Here is a 21,468-nt window from a genome sequence, read left to right as displayed (position 1 = left end):
AAGATGTGTTCTGTACTATTTTCATTAGTCACAAGTTAGTCTTTATGGTCGTTTTAATATTTGACCTTTTTTTTTGTGTTCTTGTAAGAATCCCTAATGTCAGTTTTTATAGTTTTAATATATATTTTTTATGTTCCTGTAAGAATCCTTGTTGGTGATAAGCAGTATATTAAAACATTGTTATAGTTTAATCTAGTGGTACTGGTTAATAACTTACTGAACCATAGAGTTTGAAGGACCAAAACTGCAACTTGAGTCTAACATGTCTTTTCATGCTCACACAAAATTAAAGTCCTTACAACAATGTGGCCGTTTTCAGAGTTTCAGAGCAGGTGTTGTGATACAGAAACTCAGATTTACATCTAGGAACATTTATTTTCCTGTAATTAAATACATACTGTAAGTGCAAATAGTTAAGAGTCCAGGGTCTTGAAGAACTACAGAATATAGTTAAACATAGTACAAAGTTGGACGGTTATTCAAACAAGCCAAATATCACCAGACTTGTCGTCATAGTAGTACATCAGTACCTAAAACATTGCATTGTTGCTTCTGAATATACAAAAATCAAACCTTACAGTTACCACATCTATAAGACGCTTATTGTTGAATTATTTTGTGCATGGCAACATCAAATGAATGAGCTGTTCTGGACCTAACGTTCCAGTCTCGTAAGCACTGCAAAACAAAAATATAGCATGAAAAAACTGCACAAAAGATACATTTTCTCCAAGGCTTGACTTCATGCACATCATAATAAGCAACACAAATGTTATCTTTTTATCCTCAAGTTGTGTCTATAAACAGATGTAGTTGGGATAGTGTGTTAGTGTGGAACTGCTATACAGGTGAAGTCCAGTGGATTAACACAGAGGTGACACTTCTCTGATCCAGCTCTACTCCTCCTTCCTCTTGGCCCCGGGAATCTTTGCTTGTATTCTAGACAGAAATGGGTAATAATAAATGATAAAATAAAAATGTAGGAAAAAAGTGAGCCTGAGGGAGAGTCCTCGGGACATCTGCATTATACTTTCAGTCTTTTCACATTAAATAAGAATTAACACAAAAATTGACTCACTTTCCCACCACGCCATTGACTTGTGTCCGTATCAATCCAACATACTGGTCAATCTGCGCCTGCAATAACGATAAAAATTAACCTTTGACCACATGAGGGCTGTGAGCACTGCGTCTGGCCACATACCTGATGCTTCTCATAGACCACAGGCATGGTGAACATGGACACCACTCCTGGAGACACAAAGAAGGGTTAACATCACTCAAAAATAACCCCAAAAAAAAGAAAAAGCTCACCAAGGATGAGAAGCGTGAGGCCATTGAAGAGGGCCCCCACATAAGTGAGAAGCCACATCAGAACAGCAAACTGAAACACAAATGCAGTGTTTTAAAGTATGGCTCAAATTCCACTGAAAACCCTGAATGAGACAGACCTTGAGTGAGTCGATCAGGTCCTGCACCAGAAACAGGCGGCGGAGCTCCTTCATACAGGTGTTTGCGTAAAGGAGGATTTTGTCAGCGTATTTACTGATCTGGTCCTGGGACAGAGTCATTTCTATTTCCAGGTAGGCTCTGGGGTGACAAAAGGAGATATCAGGTCAAAATATGGCTCATGTCACAAATTATAGTTTTGCTTTATTTTTGTGTCAGAGACGGGTCCATATGGAGTGTGTTCATTAGAAATATAATCATCCCAGTCAACCTTTTAAAAAATGTGAGGTTTGCAGTTGAATTAGAGTTTCATCTTTCATCACTCACTTGAAAGGATGGCCCTCGTCGGTCTTCTGCACGGCCTGCAGCACAGACTTGTAGATCCTGAAGCTGATGGTGGCAGAGAGGGAGGCCAGGGCCAGGTAGGCTGTCACACTGACCACACTGAACTGTGTGAGGGAGAAGAGCAGCAGGAGCACGCTGCTGAACACTGCCCCAGACTGCTTCATGTTCCTCCAGTACAGTAGGTCCATCGCTACGGGAACCAAAAGACCAAGTCAGGAGCCACATTAGGATTAAAAGAAACAAGCAGCTTCAGCAGGTTTTATGTTGGCAAAACAAGTGTATTTCAGAAAACATCATCTCACAATGATATAGCTTGGTCTCAAACAAATTGAACTAGGGCCATGGATTTCCTAAAACAAAGCATTTGTTTTGCATTTGATATCCTTTGGCCTTGTTTAGTCCTGGTTAAAACGTAAGACATGATTTAGACTTTGCTTTTCTTATGTTTAGTTTCATTTGATGTTTGACTCATAATCCTTCATATCAAAATACATTATTTTAAATTTAACCAGATTAAACATGTGACATTATGACCATACATCAAACGGTCAGAGCTTCTAGTTAGAACACAGTAATATGCAGCCTATAGCTCTAATGTACACCTGTCCTGTTCTCACACACAGGTAATCATCCAGCTGCTGCCTCTGGGACTTGTGATCACCGTCCTGCACTGGAGAGTGACAGCACAAATAGAACACTATCAGCACTGATAACAGCTCGGAGTGACCTGCACAAACATGGGAAGGGGAGTGGGGTGACCTGGCATCAGAGGAGTCCCTACAGCCTGAAATGTGAGCCACGCTGTCAGTAAAGTACAGGCCCCAATCTGCTGTTGGCCCCTCACAGTTTCTAAATGAGAACTCTAAATCCGGACGAGACAGTCACAGGTTCTAAATCCTGCATGAGGTGAGTGGCAGGAGTTAACATGCACTTCTGTCTCTTTGTCTTCCAGCTCTCCTGGGTTTCCTCTGTGGGCTGCCTGCTGGTAGACCAGCTCTAATTTTAGCTTTGGATCTGTGAACAGCACAGTGGTGACAGCCATCTTTACTCCGAGCCAAAGGCATCTAGTGGAAGTCATTGTGGCTAAAATAAAGCCTCTGTAGTGTAGTAAGAGAGAAAGAAGTTGGTTAGGTCAGTACCATTCTAGCCAGGACAGTTCCTACACTAGCTCTGCTCTAACTGACACGACACACCTGAGATCCGAGCGGCAAAACCCAAAGCGTCACATGATGACAATAACAGACTGGAGAAAGTACTGACCTGTGGCTCCCATGACAAATAAAGAAAGGCAGCTGCTTTATCCACAGACAAAAGGAGAGCAGTGGAAGGGCTGGCTGAAAAACGGGGTGGGGCCACACACACACAGCAGCCAATTGCAGCAGCCTTTGATGAGAAGGGCGGGCCAGTAGGTGGAGTTACCGGAGAAGCACATTTTGACTACAGCAACTTTGGTGACGCCCAGCTCAGACTGTGCCCTAAGAGACCACGCCCTCAACCCGCTCTGTTTTAGGACGACCAGAGGAACCTGCCTGATGCAGTAACTATGGTTACTACTCTCCCAGGGCAGAACAGCCAGGAACAGGGACACAGTTGTCTAAAAGCCAGATCTTACAAGCTCATCTTCTCCACTGTGGTCTTTGACGTTGTTATATTGTTGCTGTCATTGAGCTATTTGATTTTAAAATAAGTGGTCTTTTTTCACATAGTGATAGAGATGAGTAACAATGTAGGCTACAGCACACACTTTGAAACCCGAGCAGAGAGCTCCTAAAGGCAACTGAGGAACAAGGCCAACATCTATCTCCCCAATCTACTTATTATTTAATGTTGTTGTGTAGTCATTTTAATGTAGTCATGCTTTAGTCAGAGCCTGTGCTGACTAGGACTGAGAATGTCAACATCTTTATCCATGAGGTTAAAGTCTGAGTGTTTTGACAAACCATGTCTCTGCATAAAATAAATGATCAAATCTCAGGAGCCTTTTAAACACACATTTGATCAAGGAGCAGCATAGTGGAGCCATTATATCCAGGTTTGGTCAAAAATGACATCAGTTAAAACGAGTGATGCAGGGCTTGGATGTATAGTGCATATGTGAGTGTGGGTGGGTTAGTTAAGGTTAAGATTACGATAAGTCTCTAGTAAATACATTTAAGTCAATGTAACAGAATGTGTGTGTGTCCACTGAATATGTATTAATAAGTATTAATGTAGTGTTTAAGATGATGTATGTGATGAGAAGGCTCCCTGTATCTTTGTCAATGCGTTTGTGAGGCGGCTGTGCCTCAGTGCAGCTCTCTACACGAGGACAATGACTAAACAGAAAAATGATCAGGTGCAAGGTGATTCTGCATCTAAAACATGTGACTCAGCGATTCAGCCCAGCAATGACATATAGTAAGGAGGAGTCACAGCTTTCTACATAGAGCTGTGGATAGACAGGACCAAGCTATCAAGAGTATTAGACAAAAAGACATAATGTGCATCTGAGAGACGCCATCTTCTTTCAGCTCTTTTTCCATGACCAAAGTGTTTCAAAGCCCCGGATGAAGGCTGCTCGGTGCCATGGCAGCAGCACAGAGGCTGATGTAATGAGAATGGGTGTGCCCTGGTTACCATGGAGACGGTCTGTCAGGACGGTCCTGATGCTGCAGCCGCCTCCTCAGATAAAAACAGAGACTGGCCCCCTGTCTATTACAGCTAACAAAAAGCTAGCCACGCCTTAGGTTACAGCAGCCACAGATTCCCTACAGACATTTTACCAAGCATGCTCCTCACTGCCTGAACCATAGTGAGGGGCATGTCCAACATAGAGGCCTATCGTGCACATATAAAGACACAGAGCAGCTGCTCCCACACAGCATGAACACAAACACATGAACATAGATGTAAAAAGTGTACCCTGGCCCTTCCAGCCGCTCCAGGAGCCTTCCTTCTTACTGCTGTCTGCGGTGGCCTGCATGCTGCTATGTCCGCTCGCTCGCTCGCTCGATTCTTCTGTGGTTGTCGACGTTCTCTCCCTTTTTCTGCACCAGCGACTCACTCACTCATCTCAGAGAGGCATGAATGGTGGAAAAAAGATGCAAACGGCACGGAGCGAGCAGGAGGGAGAGAGGCTTGTGGGGAGATACACGCTTACTGATGCTGTGAGGCTGCGCTGATGCTGCTCAGTCCACAGCGAGTGATGGGGGAGGGTGGTCCGACAGCGAACACCACAATGATGCTGCAGAGAGCCGCCACGCAATGATTAAGAGCCTGGGGGTGTCAGAGGGTGGGCACAGACACTCCCAGGATCACCACACATGGTTGGGATGCAAGTAGAATATACATATTTAAATATTATGTGCTGGCTGGGAAGGGACAGACTGTTTATGTTATCTGCATCCTCTGTGTAAATGTAAAAGGGCATTCCATAGACCTTCTCTTCAATTATTCTGATGTCACAATCCGATTCAACGCTTTTGTCCAGTGTAGACGTAGGCTCGGCATTGACCCGCGTTACAAAGCACACATTTGGCACACCTCCAGCTCTGTGCTTTTCTGTCTCGCCATGCAACGCTGCAAATAGCAGTTTCCACTTCAACTCACGCATCATTTCAGAGTGCTTTTGTCTAAATAATTCATCAACAAAGAGCACGGAACAGTCCCTGCGGGGTGCGTTACAATGCATTTAGTGTTATCCAAAACCAATATCACCCTCAGAACATTGATGACATCAGACACCCCACAAAATGACCACACCTCACGCCGTCTGTTCAAAGCGGCTCTATCAGGTCAGTGCTCAGCATGGCCGGTCTCGGCATGCTCATCCTAACTGTCGCCATGGAAACCGACGAGAAGGCGGACACACACTGCTTTCAAAACAAATACTGTATGTGCCATCTCCTGTGAGGAATGGCTCTTGCGTGTTACTCCCTCTACTGGTACACAGAGAAACACATATGACCTGCTTTTCAGTTTTTCTAGAACTTTCTGCCGAGAGGGGATGTGGGGGGTTGGAGGAAAAGGGAGGGGGTTAATCCAAGCGTATAATCAGTGGAGTCATTGTCGCCTCTATTTGTCATATAAATCCATACACCACAACATGATCTCCTAATGTCCGGCAATGACGGCCATTCTGAAATAGATTAAGAGTGCTGGGTATGTAATTTTCTGTTTGGCCAATTGTGTACCACCAGGGGGCAGCACACCTTCTGAAAGTAAAACAGACTGTCAATGTGCTGAACTCAAAGTAAACAAAGATGAGTCAGAATCAAGTGAGAAATATAACAACAACAACAACAACAACAAAAAATAGTACCATAGACGCGTTATATTGCATTCATTCTCTAGTGGTATGCTACTACTAAAGGAAGATCGACTGAAATAGACAAAATAGACGGCGGCTATCTCCATTTTCACCACATTTATACAAGAAAAGGCAAATTAAGTGTTTTACCTAAGAACACAACAACAATTTCCTATAGAGCCTCTGCTGCCCCATTGTGGCACCCTTTTTTCCCCAGCAGTCTTCCATCCATGTACTGCCCCGGCCTCGCTTGGCTTCCTTGATCAGGCCTTGAAGGTTCCATAGACAAATATAAAAAATAAGCATATTATACGAAATGTTTATAATATGCTTATTAGTTCTTTGCCAAGTTTTCAGTGATGAGGAGTCAGAGAATACAAAAATATGATGTCTAGAACTGAAAATAATAAAACTCACTTCACTCAGTTTCATTTCCTTTCGGTTAAAGTTGCACCAAAAACTAAAATAGCAGCTCAATTTCACAACAACATTTCAAAGACTGAACTCATTTACCTTTCTGTTTGCTGAATCCTTTGAAGACGTTAGCGATGTTAGTCTTCTTCACCTCTTCCTTGAGCGTTTCATCCGCTGAAGCTTTGTCGGCCCTCACCTCGGGGGTTACGGCTGCAGTGGGTGGTTTCGCTTTGGGGCGCTCCTCTTCACTTTTTACCAGGACTTTAGGCTTTTCTGTGCTCATGAGCTGGACCGGCTCCGGCTCAGTGACCGTGCGGGGGGGTGTGGTGGTGGGGACCAGGGGAGACGGAGCAATGTGTTTGGGACACCCAAATCCCTGCTCTCTTTTGGGGCTCTCCTCGGACGCGGACTCGATGAAGAGGTCGCTGTCCAGCTCCGCCTCCCTCTCTTCTCTCAGGATGCTGTAGGTGGGGGGCGCAGCATGGGGACCCCCCAGGCCGAGTGCTCCTTTGGCTGGTGGAGGGTGGTTAAAGGGGTTGCTGGGGGTGCTTTTGGGGGGCTGGCTAAATGGGTTTGTGCTGGTCCTGTTGAGTTCCTCTGGCATTAACTCAATCTCCGAGTCTCCGCTCTCTGCACTGCTCCCGTCATGTGAGCCCACTGCCGGCTTCACTGGGAATTCTTTCTCTAAGTGGACAAATTATAACACACTATTACTGAATTATTTGTTCATACGTGTTTTACAAGAGGAATACATTTGACATATTTTGTGTTAAATGACTAAAATTATTATTTATTTATTTGTTTTGATTTGAAATCAAATGTTAAAGAAATTAGTAGATGAAGATTGTTTTATATGAGGGAAACTGTTGTGATACATTTCTGGCATATTGCCCAGCCCAATGTGGTTATCACTTCCCACAGTGTCTTAACAAACAGCTTGTTATGTCTTTATATTATTTTGACATTCCAAAAGAAGGGGATTGTAGGATTGTGTTGGGGCAGTTGGTGTGTGGTGATAGCAGTGCACTTACGTGTAGGTGATGCATTGGGAGTGGACGCGGGGCTCTCATCCTCTGGCTCTGACAAGATGACTGTGGGGACCCCCTTTATCCCCACACTGAGGATGTTCTCGCTGTCTGTAGCACTTGTTGAGACAGGGCACTGCTGGGGCTCCATTTTGGCATAGGCCGGCTTAGATTCTGTCAGGGTAATCTTCACGGGACTGGCCTGTGGTGTGCCCCCCAGGTTCCTGTACGAGCGGTAGTCGGACATCTCCTCATCTGATGGCTCCTCCACATAAGGGAATGAGTGTGATCCTAAAGCAGAACCCAGGTTTTCCTCTTCATCATCCTCCTCTTCCTCCTCATCTGGGCTCTTGTCCATGTAGCCTCCCAGATCGTCCCGTCCAGGAGAGTCCTGGAGGCCATGCTTTACACTGCGCTCCTCTCCGTGGCTGATGTCCATGTAATTGTATGATTTGGACGTGTCATCGAGCAGGTCCTTCTTGGTACTGAAGCTGTAGTCCGGGGGGACTGTCTTGGAGGTCTCAGTCACATGGGAGGAATCAGAGCTGGACGTGTAGCTCTGACTGGACATCAAGGAGGTGTACACATCTCCATCATCATCAGTCATACCCTTCTTGAAAAGTCCAGACATCAGGTCATCTGAAATACAGAACAGAAATACAATTTAAATACAACCGAAAGCGGCAATGATTGGCCCACGCCACACTGCCACCCCGCAACGCAAGAGGGGGAGCTAATGTGCCATATTCTTCCTCCTTTTATTACACCTATTGCTGAATCTGTGGATAATTTGTGCCTTCTCCCCTTTCCTTTACAAATATGGGCATTATTGTGTACTGAAAATTAAAATATTTTGGGAAAGGTTTGCTGCTGTTCCGCACATAGATTGTAATACTATGTTGATACATTTTTATGCTCCACTCTTCAAGATAATTTCCCCCAAATTTAAGCTTGGTTGGGCAAATGCCCAAGGAGTGTGTAAAAGTATGAAGTGTAAACAAAATTTTAGAAATATTTTCCCAATTGGAATTGCTACGGCTGTGCTGAAAGAACTATGACATGGATCTCACTAACTTTTTTGATCGGGATGCCAAAATAGAATTTTGTCCCATTTTTCATAAAATCTATAAAATTTCATGAAACTCTGTAGGGTGCGCTAACTTGCCAAATTATATTATTTCTATTATTTCACCTACAGTTGGTTCAAAGAGATTAACAACTGATTGAAATTTGACGCCGTTTGGACTTTGTGTGAGCAAATGTTAGAAAATTAAACCTTTCTGAAATGTCTGAAATTCTGGTTATATTTGAGGCTTCACCGCACAGATAACAGTAAAGACATAACTCCTCAGCACCATTTTCACAAAACTTCAGCTTTTTCAGGCAAACGTCCTAAGAGTTAATACAAGTTTTAAAAAAAATTAACTGTTGAGTCATGCTTAGCAAACTTTTATCCAATATGTCTGACATTTGGTTGGGCAGACGGCGATGCCCTAATAATATTTTTACTTTCCTTGACACTATCTAGCTCTGCAGCAAACTTTTTTTGAATATAATAAGAATAATGATCATATAAAGAATTAAAGCCAGAGCGAGCTGTGCTTTGTTTTTGGCTCTCGTGACCATAGACATGGCACTGACGCGCCCTCAGTCTTATTTGAATGGCATGCTTCTGTGCATTGGCAAGGCAAATTGAAACAACTGTCAGTGAACAAGGAGAAGTTTGTTAAAGTATAAAGTGTGAAATTGTGCACATTTCTGAGATTTGGCTATTTTCTCATTGGTATAACATAACAGTGTCATTGCAACAGCATTGTCCAATCTGCGCCTAAAGATTATTAGTATTTTTGAATTTATTCAACTTGCTTTTAAATATTGTGTCCAGAATCATGAGCACAATTGTTTATGAACTCCGAAATTATAAAAATTGTTTTACCGTTGCCGTAGCAATCCCTAGCTCTATTGGGACAGAGATATTTTGTCTGATATTGATTTAATATGAATTCATTAATTAATAACAGCTTTTTTTTAAATGGGGGATGAGATAGAAGGAGGACATGCAGTAAATTGTCATTGTCGGGATTTGAACTCAGGCTGGCTGTACTTGGGAGCGCTTGGAGCCGATTCCACCCGAATGTGACTCAGACGTTGAACTTTCAAGGTTGGACCTGCTCTTTGAGAACAACCGCCTCCTACAGAGTGACATGAATTCTTATATGGGATGCAAAAAAATTGTTTTTCCAAAATGTTTCAAAATTTGCGCAAAATCTGTTTTGGTGTCCCAATCAAAAAAGCCAATTGAAGCTATTCCGTAAGAATTATGGCATAGCTTCAATAGCTTCTGTTGACAGACCAGCAACGCCCCTACTTCCATTTCTTTACTCTGATTACTCTGATTCTCCAAATGGGGAATTTCTTTACTCTGACTCCCATTTAGCGACTTGAGCGCCTTTCTGCCCATTCAAGCTCTTTTGCTCCAAGGAATCTTCCTGCAGCTTTAGCAATGGTCCTTATCCTTTCAGTTCTCTCTTTGTTTAAGTTTAAGTGTGCTGTGAGTTTGAGCAGCACAGTTTATTAACATCCCTTCCCGTCCAAAATCAAGGTATTCTCAGTCATTCTGGAAGCTCCACACTTGAAACCTTCACACTTAGGAGCAAAGTTGTCTTTTCTTTTTTTTCTTCTTCCTCTTCCTCTTCTTCTTCGTTGCTGTTTTATGGCGGTTGATATCCAAGTTGTTGTTGTTGTTTTATGGCGGTTGGCATCCAATTGTTGCATTACCGCCAGACTTTATTCCTCAGACTTTTCGTAGTCCTCAGACTATCGTAGTCCGTAAAAGTACTCCTTCCATTGCTTTGGTGTTACAAAGCCCATGAGGTCATGATATGTCTTTGTGACTAGAATAGTTGTTGTTGTTTCAGAGACCAACCGGCTTTATTCCAGGGAGACTCTTCTTCATCTTCCTCTCCTTCTTTGACGTTCGGCGCTTCCACCGTACAGCTTTATTCTTTAGGCTTCATTCTATAGGCTTTAATATGTCCACTGATGTCGCTGCTTGGTAGCCATGCGTCTACGAGACTTTGAGCCCTGGACTAAAACTGTGAGGAGACCTTGCTCAACACCCGGTCTGGAGAGACGGGAGATGGCGGAGGAGAGTGGATCGGGGATGGAAGACGTTCTGGACGGCGTGGAGGAGCAGCCTTTTCTGCCTGCACGTGCCCGGAAACGTAAAAAGTCCCTTAGCTCGTCCGAGGGTTCTGGGAATGAGCAGCAGGATGAGGCTGAAGCTATTGATATCCGGGGTGAGAGCAGAGACTGTAAGGTGATCATAAAGCTTGCACAGGATAGTGCATCCTTTAAGGAGTGGAATTCAGTGGCATTGTCAAAGAGCCTAACTGTAGCTGTGGGAGTGATCAAGAGTGCGAGTGTCCTTAGAGATGGCTCGCTGCTGGTCGTGTGCAAGGACGCGGCTCAGCAACGGAAGGCGATTGGAGCTAAACGTCTGGGTGGAAAGGACATTCTTGTGTCTGATGCTGAAAGAAACACGGTCAGAGGAGTTATCGTAGGTGTCCCTACGGCGACGTCTGTGGATGAAGTTAAGGAGAATTTGACTGGAGTTACGGTGGTGGACGCTAGGCGTTTGAAGGTGACCCGGTTTGGGGTAAGATGTGACAGCTTGTCGGTAATGGTAACACTTGAAGGGAGGTGCCTGCCTAGTAAGGTGTTCATTGGGTACATGTGCTATAGCGTCAGGCCATATGTTCCGCCGCCCCTGCGTTGCTTTAAGTGCCAGCGCTTTGGGCATATTGCAGCGGTCTGTAGAGGGAAGCAAAGATGTGGTAAATGTGCAGGAGACCACGAGTATGGGAAGTGTGACGTGGGTGCAAAACTGAAGTGCTGTAACTGTGGGGAAGAACATAGCTCTGCCTTCGGGGGATGCAGGTTTAGCAAAAGAGCTGCTGAGGTGCAGAAAATAAAGGTCTCTCAAGGTATATCCTATGCAGATGCAGTCAAGAAAGTTTCAAGTAACGAGTTTAGAGTAAATACAGAGAGAGGAGCCAGCGTTGCTCCCAGCCAGGGCGAAATGAGAAAGGCCAGCGTGGCTCCCAAGAAGTGTGAAGGTTTCAAGAGTGGAGGTCCCAAGTGTGCAGGTTCCAGAATTAATGAGAATACCCTGGTTGTGGATAGAGAGGATTTTGTACTCTTTATGGTGGATGTTGTAAACTGTGCTGCTCAGACTCAAAGCAGAACTGAAAGGATCAGGATCATTGCTAAAGCTGCAGGGAGATTCCTTGGAACAAAGGAGCTTGATTGGGCAGATATAGAAAACAGGCTAAAGGCGCTAAATGGGAGTCGGAGTGATGGGGGTCTGCTTGTGGGGAGTCAGAGTGATCAGAGTGACGAGATGGGGGTGGGGGTGGTCTCCTGTCCTCGCCCAGTCTCGTAGACGCACGGCTACCAAGCAGCGACATCAGTGGACATATTAAAGCCTATAGAATGAAGCCTAACGCTGTACGGTGGAAGCACCGAACGTCAAAGAAGGAGAGGAAGATGAAGAAGAGTCTCCCTGGAATAAAGCCGGTTGGTCTCTGAAACAACAACTATTCTAGTCACAAAGACATATCATGACCTCATGGGCTTTGTAACACCAAAGCAATGGAAGGAGTACTTTTACGGACTACGACAGAGTCTGAGGACTACGACAAAGTCTGAGGAATAAAGTCTGGCGGTAATGCAACACTTGGATGCCAACCGCCATAAAACAACAACAACAACAACAACAACTGGACGAGGACAGGAGACCACCCCCACCCCCATCTCGTCACTCTGATCACCCTGACTCCCCAAAAGCAGACCCCCATCACTCCGACTCCCATTTAGCGCCTTTAGCCTGTTTTCTATATCTGCCCAATCAAGCTCCTTTGTTCCAAGGAATCTCCCTGCAGCTTTAGCAATGATCCTGATCCTTTCAGTTCTGCTTTGAGTCTGAGCAGCACAGTTTACAACATCCACCATAAAGAGTACAAAATCCTCTCTATCCACAACCAGGGTATTCTCATTAATTCTGGAACCTGCACACTTGGGACCTCCACTCTTGAAACCTTCACACCTCTTGGGAGCCACGCTGGCCTTTCTCATTTCGCCCTGGCTGGGAGCAGCGCTGGCTCCTCTCTCTGTATTTACTCTAAACTCGTTACTTGAAACTTTCTTGACTGCATCTGCATAGGAAATACCTTGAGAGACCTTTATTTTCTGCACCTCAGCAGCTCTTTTGCTAAACCTGCATCCCCCGTAGGCAGAGCTATGTTCTTCCCCACAGTTACAGCACTTCAGTTTTGCTCCCACGTCACACTTCCCATACTCGTGATCTCCTGCACATTTACCACATCTTTGCCTCCCTCTACAGACCGCTGCAATATGCCCAAAGCGCTGGCACTTAAAGCAACGCAGGGGCGGTGGAACATATGGCCTAACGTCATGGCACATGAACCCAATGAACACCTTACTAGGCAGGCACCTCCCTTCAAGTGTTACCATTACCGACAGGCTGTCACATCTTACCCCAGACCGGGTCACCTTCAACCGCCTAGCGTCCACCACCGTAGCTCCCGTCAAATTCTCCTTAACTTCATCCACAGACGTCGCCGTAGGAACACCTACGATAACTCCTCTGACCGTGTTTCTTTCAGCATCAGACACAAGAATGTCCTTTCCACCCAGACGTTCCAATCGCCTTCCGTTGCTGAGCCGCGTCCTTGCACACGACCAGCAGCGAGCCATCTCTAAGGACACTTGCACTCTTGATCACTCCCACAGCTACAGTTAGGCTCTTTGACAATGCCACTGAATTCCACTCCTTAAAGGATGCACTATCCTGTGCAAGCTTTATGATCACCTTACAGTCACTGCTCTCACCCCGGATATCAATAGCTTCAGCCTCATCCTGCTGCTCATTCCCAGAACCCTCGGACGAGCTAAGGGACTTTTTACGTTTCCGGGCACGTGCAGCCAGAAAAGGCTGCTCCTCCACGCCGTCCAGAACGTCTTCGACCACCGATCCACTCTCCTCCGCCATCTCCCGTCTCTCCAGACCGGAGACTAGCTCTTCTTCTTCTTCTTCTTCTTCTTTGGTGTTTTATCGTAGTCCTGTCGCATTACCGCCTCAGAATACTGTTGTTGCATTACCGCCAGACTTTATTCCTCAGACGTAGTCCGTAAAAAGTACTCCTTCCATTGCTTTGGTGTTACAAAGCCCATGAGGTCATGATATGTCTTTGTGACTAGAATAGTTGTTGTTGTTTCAGAGACCAACCGGCTTTATTCCAGGGAGACTCTTCTTCATCTTCCTCTCCTTCTTTGACGTTCGGTGCTTCCACCGTACAGCTTTATTCTTTAGGCTTCATTCTATAGGCTTTAATATTTCCACTGATGTCGCTGCTTGGTAGCCGTGCGTCTACGAGACTGGGCGAGGACAGGAGACCACCCCCACCCCCATCTCGTCACTCTGATCACTCTGACTCCCCAAAAGCAGACCCCCATCACTCCGACTCCCATTTAGCGCCTTTAGCCTGTTTTCTATATCTGCCCAATCAAGCTCCTTTGTTCCAAGGAATCTCCCTGCAGCTTTAGCAATGATCCTGATCCTTTCAGTTCTGCTTTGAGTCTGAGCAGCACAGTTTATAACATCCACCATAAAGAGTACAAAATCCTCTCTATCCACAGATAGACGTTGCCGTAGGGACACCTGCATTACCGCCACCTACTGTAGTTAGACTTTAGACTTTGTTCTTTAGACTTTAGACTTTGTTCTTTAGACTTTATTCTTTAGACTTTATTCTTAGACTTCATTCTTTAGACTTCATTCTTTGGACTTCATTCTTTGGACTTCACTCTTTGGACTTCATTCTTTGGACTTCATTCTTTGGACTTCATTCTTTGGACTTCACTCTTTGGACTTCATTACTTTTTTCCTCCAACCACCCAAAGCCCGAGGCCCCTCACCACCTAGACTACCCATCTCATGTTCTTGCATAAAAACCGTAACTGTGATGTCAGGATTCAGTATCATAAAGACCAAGATTCTAGAAAGTCACTTTAGATACTCTCCTTTAGAACAACTTCTCATTCGGAGTCTAAAGAAGAAGTAGGTGGCAGTAATGTAAAAAGTCTAAGGAATAAAGTCTTAGGAATAACGTCTTAGGAATAAAGTCTTAGGAATAAAGTCTAGCAGTAATGTAACACTTTGATACCAACCGCAATAAAACACCAAAGAAGAAGAAGAATGAGAAGACAAACTGTCTAAAGAATAGACAGTCTAAAGAAACATACAGTCTAAAGAATAAAGTCTAAAAAATAAAGTCTAAAGAATAAAGTCTAAGACGTAAAACACAGCAGATGGCGGAAATGTAACACTTGGATATCAACTGCCATAAAACACCAAAGAAGAAGTCGAAAGAATAAAGTCTAAAGTCTCAAGAAGAAGTCTAAGGTGGCGGTAATGTAACACTTGGATGCCAAACACCATAAAACAAAAAGAAGAAGTAGGTGACAGTAATGTAACACTTGGATACCAATTGCCAAAAAACACAGAAGAAGAGTTGTTTTTTCTTTTTTTGTGATCAGCGGCGTCTGTCTCAAACATCAGGGGTCTTCACAAACCAATCAGGGTAAGAAGCTCTTTTCTTTGGACACACACTAGGTTTATTATAGGGTATATTTCCAACCAAAATAACCTTTCTAGTCGTATCAGAGTTTTTAAAAGTTACTGTTTTGGTTATAGCTCAGGAGCAGAACATATATTAAAAAATAATTTAAATTCTGAGAAAAAATTGTGTATTATAAAAATGTTGATGGCTTATGAGGAGTTTGTAAAAGTGGGAAATGGAGATTTTGCGATTTAACATTGGAGGTTTCTGTCATTGCTACGGCTATGCTGTATTTAATATGGCATAGCTTCAATTGGCTTTTTTGATCAAGACACCAAATCAGAATTTTGAGCAAAATTTTAAAGATTTGGGGAAAAAAACAAAAATTTCACAACCGATATAAGAATTAAAGGAATAGTAAAGGATTTTTGGCGCGCAATCTGAGTCTCATTTCCTCGTGGCGTGGACAGCTGAATAGTTCTCCCACATGTCAATCATTCATTGCGTCCTACTGCACACCTGCAGCCTCGTTCTCAGGATAGTAGCACGCATGCGTGGTTGATATGCCGGTGTGTGTTTAGCGAGTTCCTTCAGTGTTCAATATAATATGACGACAGAGAAAGACTGTTTTGAGCTGAGAAGAGACGGAAATCTGTGGAGAAAAAATATGTGATGCGATCCGTTGCGCTAATAAAGAAATGCACGTGTAGCAGTGGGTCTGTTGTGTGCTTCCAAGCACAAGGTTTGATAGGAGGTCTTGCCAGGGGCGACTGGGTATCAAACATACCCCACCTCTGGCAGCGTTTCGGCAGCGTTTCGGCAACTCATTTTGACCGCTTGTATCCGTCATCTTGTCCTTTCGGGCATGCATAGGAACGTAGATTGACCGGTAAATCGAGAGCTTTGTCTTTCGACTCAGCTCCTTCTTTACCACAACAGTCCGATGCAGCGATCGCATCACTTCAGACGCTGCACCGATCCACCTGTCAATCTCACGTTCCGTCCTTCCCTCACTTGTGAACAAGATCCCGATACTTGAACCCCCTCCACTTGGGGCAAGGACAGCACAAGCTACGGCTCGCTTGCCCGCCGATACCTGTCAACGGCCTCAGGAGTCCTACAGGCCAAAGTAGCCTAATAGGTCTCCTTCTTCAGCCTGAAGAAGGAGACCTATTAGTGTCCACCACCGGGTTCAGGGGTTGCCACCGCGACAGGCACCTGAGACATTGCGACCACAGCTCCGTGGAGGTCGAGAACATGGTCCATTCGGACTCAATGTTCCCAGCCTCCCCGGGGAGAAGCTCTCCCGGAGGTGTGAGTTGAAGACCCTGCTGACAGAGGGCTCCAAAAGACGTTCCCAACAGACCCTCACAATGCGTTTGGGTCTGCCAAGTCTGTCCGGCTTCCTCCTCCGCCAGCGGATCCAACTCACCACCAGGTGGTGATCGGTTGACAACTCTGCCCCTCTCTTCACCCGAGTGTCCAAGACACGCGGCCGGAGGTCAGATGACATCACAACAAAGTTGATCATTAATCTCCAGCCTAGGGTGTCCTGGTGCCATGTGCACTGATGGACACCCTTGTGCTTGAACATGGTGTTCGTTATGGACAATCCGTAGCTAACACAGAAGTCCAATAACTGAACACTGCTCGCGTTCAGATCGGGGAAGCCGTTCTTGTCGATAACGTGCTGTTTACATGCACTATTTAGTCTGTTCTGAATGCATGGTTACTGTAGGGGCTTTTGCAAGTTTTTGTATAGAAAAGAACAAAAAATAAAACATGCTGATAAATAGTAAATTGATATAACAATCTGGTTTTAACCTAAATTCCAAAAGAACGACTGGTTTACAATGACAACCTGAGCTAGTTTAATTTTATTACAATATTCAAATAGCCTGGAAATGCTTTCAGGCTGTGAATGTCAATAATATTGTAGTAGTTATTACAGTCACTAAGAAAAAGGGAGAGCTAGAATGGGAACACAGTCCGGTAGGAGCAGCGAAGAGTCTCCCAACTGAAAGAGCAGATATGATGTGAGCTGGATGTTGTGTTTAGTGCTCCTGCCCATGTCTGTGCGGGGCAGTGCTGCTTTGTGAGCGCGCTATAAATAGTGTGGGTCCAGCTGCTGGGCTGGATGTGGGCCTGAGGAGAGAGAGTGGCAGATCCTCAACAGTGTCCTCCTCTGTGCTGCCCGTACTACACTTTTTTTTTTTACCATGAATTTTTTAATTGAGTAAACACCTGTGACTGGAAATACATGTGGAAATGCTGTACATTATCGTTATGATAAATAAATGTGTGCCACAGCCAAAATTAATATATTTGGTACAGATTTATGATCAAATTAAAAATACCACCTTTAAGCCAGACATTTCCAAATAACAAGCTTAAGGTCAGCAGGATATGAGTTGGTAGTAACAACTGGACATCTCACACCGTTTATAAGTAAAGTTGAAGTAAGATATTTGTATGCAGCTCATTAAGATAAAATAACATGCAAATCAATGATGACTATGAAAGTATATAATAGTTCTATCTATCTATATAAGGAGACATCATAATTAATCAAAGCAGTTTGCCGGTTCTTTGATCACATCCGCACACATCTACATGACACACAGATATTGTTTCAACTGTGCTCAGAGCTTCTTAACAGATCATGTTTCAAGGCTTCTCTTTCACTGCATGACCTTGTAAAACAAGACGATCAATGATAAAATGACATGTTCTTAAATTTGATTCTTTCACAGTAAATGTCTGATGTGTAAAGTGGAGGAATCACAGCCCGGTAAATCAGGCTGGCACACACTGAATTTTGAATGTTATGGTCATTAATGTTTTATGTCTACAGTGGTCTGTTCATGAACAGTGAACATTAGTTAGGGGAGGAAACGTAAGATACTGCAGATGCCACAATTGCCCTGAGGCAGACTGAAAGAGCTGCCTGCAGTGTGAGGTTACAACATCTAAGGACATTAATAACCACACAAACGTTCAGTAACAGGCGGTCATCAATATTGGAACAGAGGTTCTTAAAGTCATGACAATAAGCATTGATCCAGGACTTATGGAAAAACAATTAGTTTGGAAAAGGGTTTTTAAACCGTGTGGAATAAATGTTGAGGCCCCATGCTAGTTGATCCCATTATCTGTTGAAAGCAGCTCTGTGTTATTGGTGGTACTTTTCTTAGCTGGACAGTTGAATGAAGGAAGTGGGTGGATCCAGACCAAGTGTCGGCAGCCTGTCCACTTTGTTTCAAAGCTGTCAATCTAAATCAACTCGGACTGCATGGTGTTTCACTTTCTCAGAAGAGGCAGACGAAAACAGAGGACACAAAATTACTGGCATTTTAGGATATATTGATTGCTATGAAACTGTATCACAAGTCCCTCCTGTGTCCCGACATTATGAGGTCAACACAAATTGATTTATTGATATGATAAAAGCGGCGCATCCTTCTAATGGAGATGCTGTCCGCTGCTGTGTATCCTGTGATATTGGCAAAATTGTTGCTGGAGGCACAAACAATAGTAAATTGTCACCTCAGACAAAACAAGATATGGTGACTATATTCACAGTTAGAGGGTCTCACCTTGACAAAACCCTTTGGAGTTATAGATTATGAGTATATCAAAGAAGAACTAGTGGATACACAATAAATTCCTTAACAAACAATACAGTGAAGTAAACAGCAGCCCCTCTGGGAACACGGTGTAGTCAGGGAAGGTACAGTCTGTTGAGGGCTGCTCTGTTTCTCAGATATGGAAAGAGGCCTGGGTGAATATTGCTGTCTCGTGCTGATCTGCCCACACTCAGACATTCGTCCTGCCCCTGCCTCACTGGGGCTGTCGTCGTTGTAAACAGCTACCAAATGAAAGTCAACATGTGATTGTGATGTCACTGTTTGTTGTGCAAAGTGAAAGGGCTGTAAAATAACATATAGAGCAATAAATCAAACTCTATTCTAGTTTTGCTTAGGGTTAGCCCTGGATTAGTTCTGCCTTTGACTGTATTTTATGCTATAGGCAATGTCAAGCACAGAACCAGCCATTACATAGATTATCACCTGTGGATGAACACAATGGTCACTTCAAGAATTCAATTTACCTCATAGGCATTAAACAGCTTTACACATAAATTATTAGTGAGTTATTATTGGTGGAGACAAAGACGAGGCTTCATTAGCATGGGTTAGGGACCGGCCTACATTGTTACAGTGGAGAGAGAGTGGCCACTACAGACTGGCCAAGCGGAAAATGCACAATGCCTGTGTGACTTATTGTGCACAGTTCCCACAAGAGCAGAAGTGACAGCCTACAACAGGACATGACAGACACTTCCTCTCAAAACACTATTTCAAATACAGCAAATAGTTAAGTCACGGCTGCAAGAGAATGTCAAACTACCCTATATGATAAAGTTGACTTCTTTGTTAGTAGCCTTAGCCTAGGCAATTGGGCTAAAGGCCTTTTGCCTGAAACATAGGTTAAATATATGTCTGTTATATCTTTAATAAAATACACGAGTTGCAGACATGGTTTGCATTTTAAACAGCAGTAAACATACATTTATTCCATAACAAATTGACCTGTTTGAGCCAGAGTGAATAAGACATGATGTGACCCGACTCCATTCCACTAAAATATTGACTAACCACGACATTAGATGCAGGTCTAGTCTTTCTAACTGTGAGTCCTGTGATAACGTTAGTGGCCTTTTGACATCAGGCTCCAGCTGCACTGACATGAAGCCTGCGTAGACCGTGCGCATACGTAACCTTGTCTACGCATCTTATAATCTAGCTTACCCTGGTAGTTCATGGTGGTACCACACACTGTACCGCACATAATGATAAGTGATAACTGCTCGTTTACCTGTAGACACAGTTTCCATAGCAACGACAGGCCTATTCCCCTCGTCCTGAGAAGAGCGAAATGGATGGTCCGGGTCGCTTGTCTTCTCGTTGCCTCTAGGTTTAAATTCATCATGCAGCCCGTCAAACCGGCTCGGAGCGTTCCCGGACAGGCCGTTCTCCCCAAAGTCATCCCCAAACCACCTTCCTTCTGGTCCTATCTCCTCACTAGGCTGAGCAGACATGCTTATCGCGCTGATGTTTGCGGACACAGGTTGTGATGGCCGAGTTCTCAGTGAAATCTGATCTCGTGAGGATCCGGGGATGAGCGCGGCGGAGCTGCTTGGCGTCTGTTAGCTCAGGCGGATTGGCGACACCGCGGACTAGAGGCGGTCGATGAGAAGCCAAGAGTGAGGCTTGATTGTTTTAGTTCTGTGATCCAGCGGTGACGTCATGGTTCCTGTGTGGCACGGGCTCTGTGCTGGAGCGAGATACGGACCACGAACAGATACAAAGAGCACAAAGAGAGCACTATTCAGGTGATCGTGGCAAATTAATGTCCATTATTGAGTGTGCAAAAGTGGTGCAGGGAAAGCACAGATGCCGTAGTAATAGTCAGCAATAATACGTTCGTCAGAGTTAAAGTGTTAGCTTTTGGAAAAAGTGTCCTCTTATGAAACAAAATAGTTTAAAGCTTTTTCCTGATGCGTAGATGCGCTGTAGTTTGGCACCATCTAGCGGGCTCTCAGTGCAACTGCCCGTTAATGGCTCCTTAGCAACCGGACGCTCGTGCGCAACATACAAACACTTGTGCCTGAGATAGACAACTGTTCAGCTTTGAGTGACTGCGTGATATTTGTAATCGAAGTTCTTTATTATCATTATTATTATCATTATCATTATCATTATCATTATCATTATCATTATTATTATTATTATTATTATTATTATTATTATTATTATTATTATTATTATTATTATTATTATATTAAGTTGTTGTTATGATGATGATGATGATGATGATGATGATGGTGATGTTGTTGTTGTTTTGATGGTGACGGTGATGATGATGACGACGCCGATGATGATGCTTTTAATGACGGCTGGCAGCCAACTGCAAAGGTGCATTTACTGCCATCAACTTTATTCTTCAGACTTTATTCTTTACTGTTTATTATTATTATAGCAACTCCCATTTTTGTCATTCTGTTATTTTTGTAGATTTAGTTTTGTTTAGTTTTGTTTGATTCTTGCTATTACTTTTGGTTTTCCTCGGTCTGGTCGGTTCTTCGGGATTCGTCGTCAAAGTTGTTGTGTTTGTTGCTTATATCGGCGGCTGGCAGCCCACTGTAAAGGTGCATTTACCGTCATCTACTTCATTCTTTACACTTATTCTGTTCAAATTGTTTTCTTATTTCTGAGTGGCGGAATGTTGGTGCTGACATCAT

At 44.0% G+C, this 21,468-nt stretch overlaps 2 protein-coding genes across 4 annotated transcripts in view; both read right to left on the bottom strand.

The window, feature by feature from the left end:
• The window catches only part of mrpl35 (mitochondrial ribosomal protein L35), a 108,990-nt gene extending 90,152 nt beyond the window's left edge, over positions 1-18,838 (bottom strand). Inside the window, exon 1 of the mRNA XM_072458358.1 lies at positions 18,834-18,838. The gene's annotated coding sequence lies outside the window, so the exon portion shown is untranslated. The remainder of the gene's footprint in view (positions 1-18,833) is intronic.
• Positions 356-20,478, bottom strand: rtn1a (reticulon 1a). Of its 3 annotated transcripts, XM_072458339.1 has the most exons (9): positions 20,043-20,478; positions 7,528-8,160; positions 6,596-7,180; positions 1,777-1,984; positions 1,452-1,590; positions 1,315-1,384; positions 1,205-1,251; positions 1,079-1,137; positions 356-939 (listed from the first exon to the last, which is right to left on the bottom strand). In XM_072458339.1, exons 1-9 carry the CDS (start codon positions 20,263-20,265, stop codon positions 897-899), a joined length of 2,007 nt encoding a protein of 668 aa, XP_072314440.1. In that variant the 5' UTR covers positions 20,266-20,478; the 3' UTR covers positions 356-896. The 3 variants fall into 3 exon arrangements, with proteins under 3 accessions (XP_072314440.1, XP_072314441.1, XP_072314442.1); XM_072458340.1 differs by lacking the exons at positions 6,596-7,180; positions 7,528-8,160; positions 20,043-20,478 and adding an exon at positions 4,696-5,054; XM_072458341.1 differs by lacking the exons at positions 6,596-7,180; positions 7,528-8,160; positions 20,043-20,478 and adding an exon at positions 3,055-3,181.
• Between the last annotated feature and the right edge of the window lie 990 nt (positions 20,479-21,468).

The sequence above is a fragment of the Eucyclogobius newberryi genome, unplaced genomic scaffold (genome assembly GCF_026437365.1).
Source record: "Eucyclogobius newberryi isolate DKJ021-1_F unplaced genomic scaffold, fEucNew1.0.hap1 SCAF_21, whole genome shotgun sequence".
Taxonomy (NCBI): domain Eukaryota; kingdom Metazoa; phylum Chordata; class Actinopteri; order Gobiiformes; family Gobiidae; genus Eucyclogobius; species Eucyclogobius newberryi.
The sequence above is the reverse complement of the archived record's forward strand: the minus strand, read 5'-3'. Positions and strand labels throughout refer to the sequence as shown.

Coding starts and splice junctions, on each gene's coding strand:
- rtn1a (XM_072458339.1), bottom strand. CDS start 20,265: ATGTCTGCTCAGCCTAGTGAGGAGATAGGACCAGAAGGAAGGTGGTTT. Junction 7,181..7,527: donor TCCCAATGCATCACCTACAC/GTAAGTGCACTG, acceptor TTGTCCACTTAG/AGAAAGAATTCCCAGTGAAG. Junction 1,385..1,451: donor ACCTGATCGACTCACTCAAG/GTCTGTCTCATT, acceptor TTTGTGTTTCAG/TTTGCTGTTCTGATGTGGCT.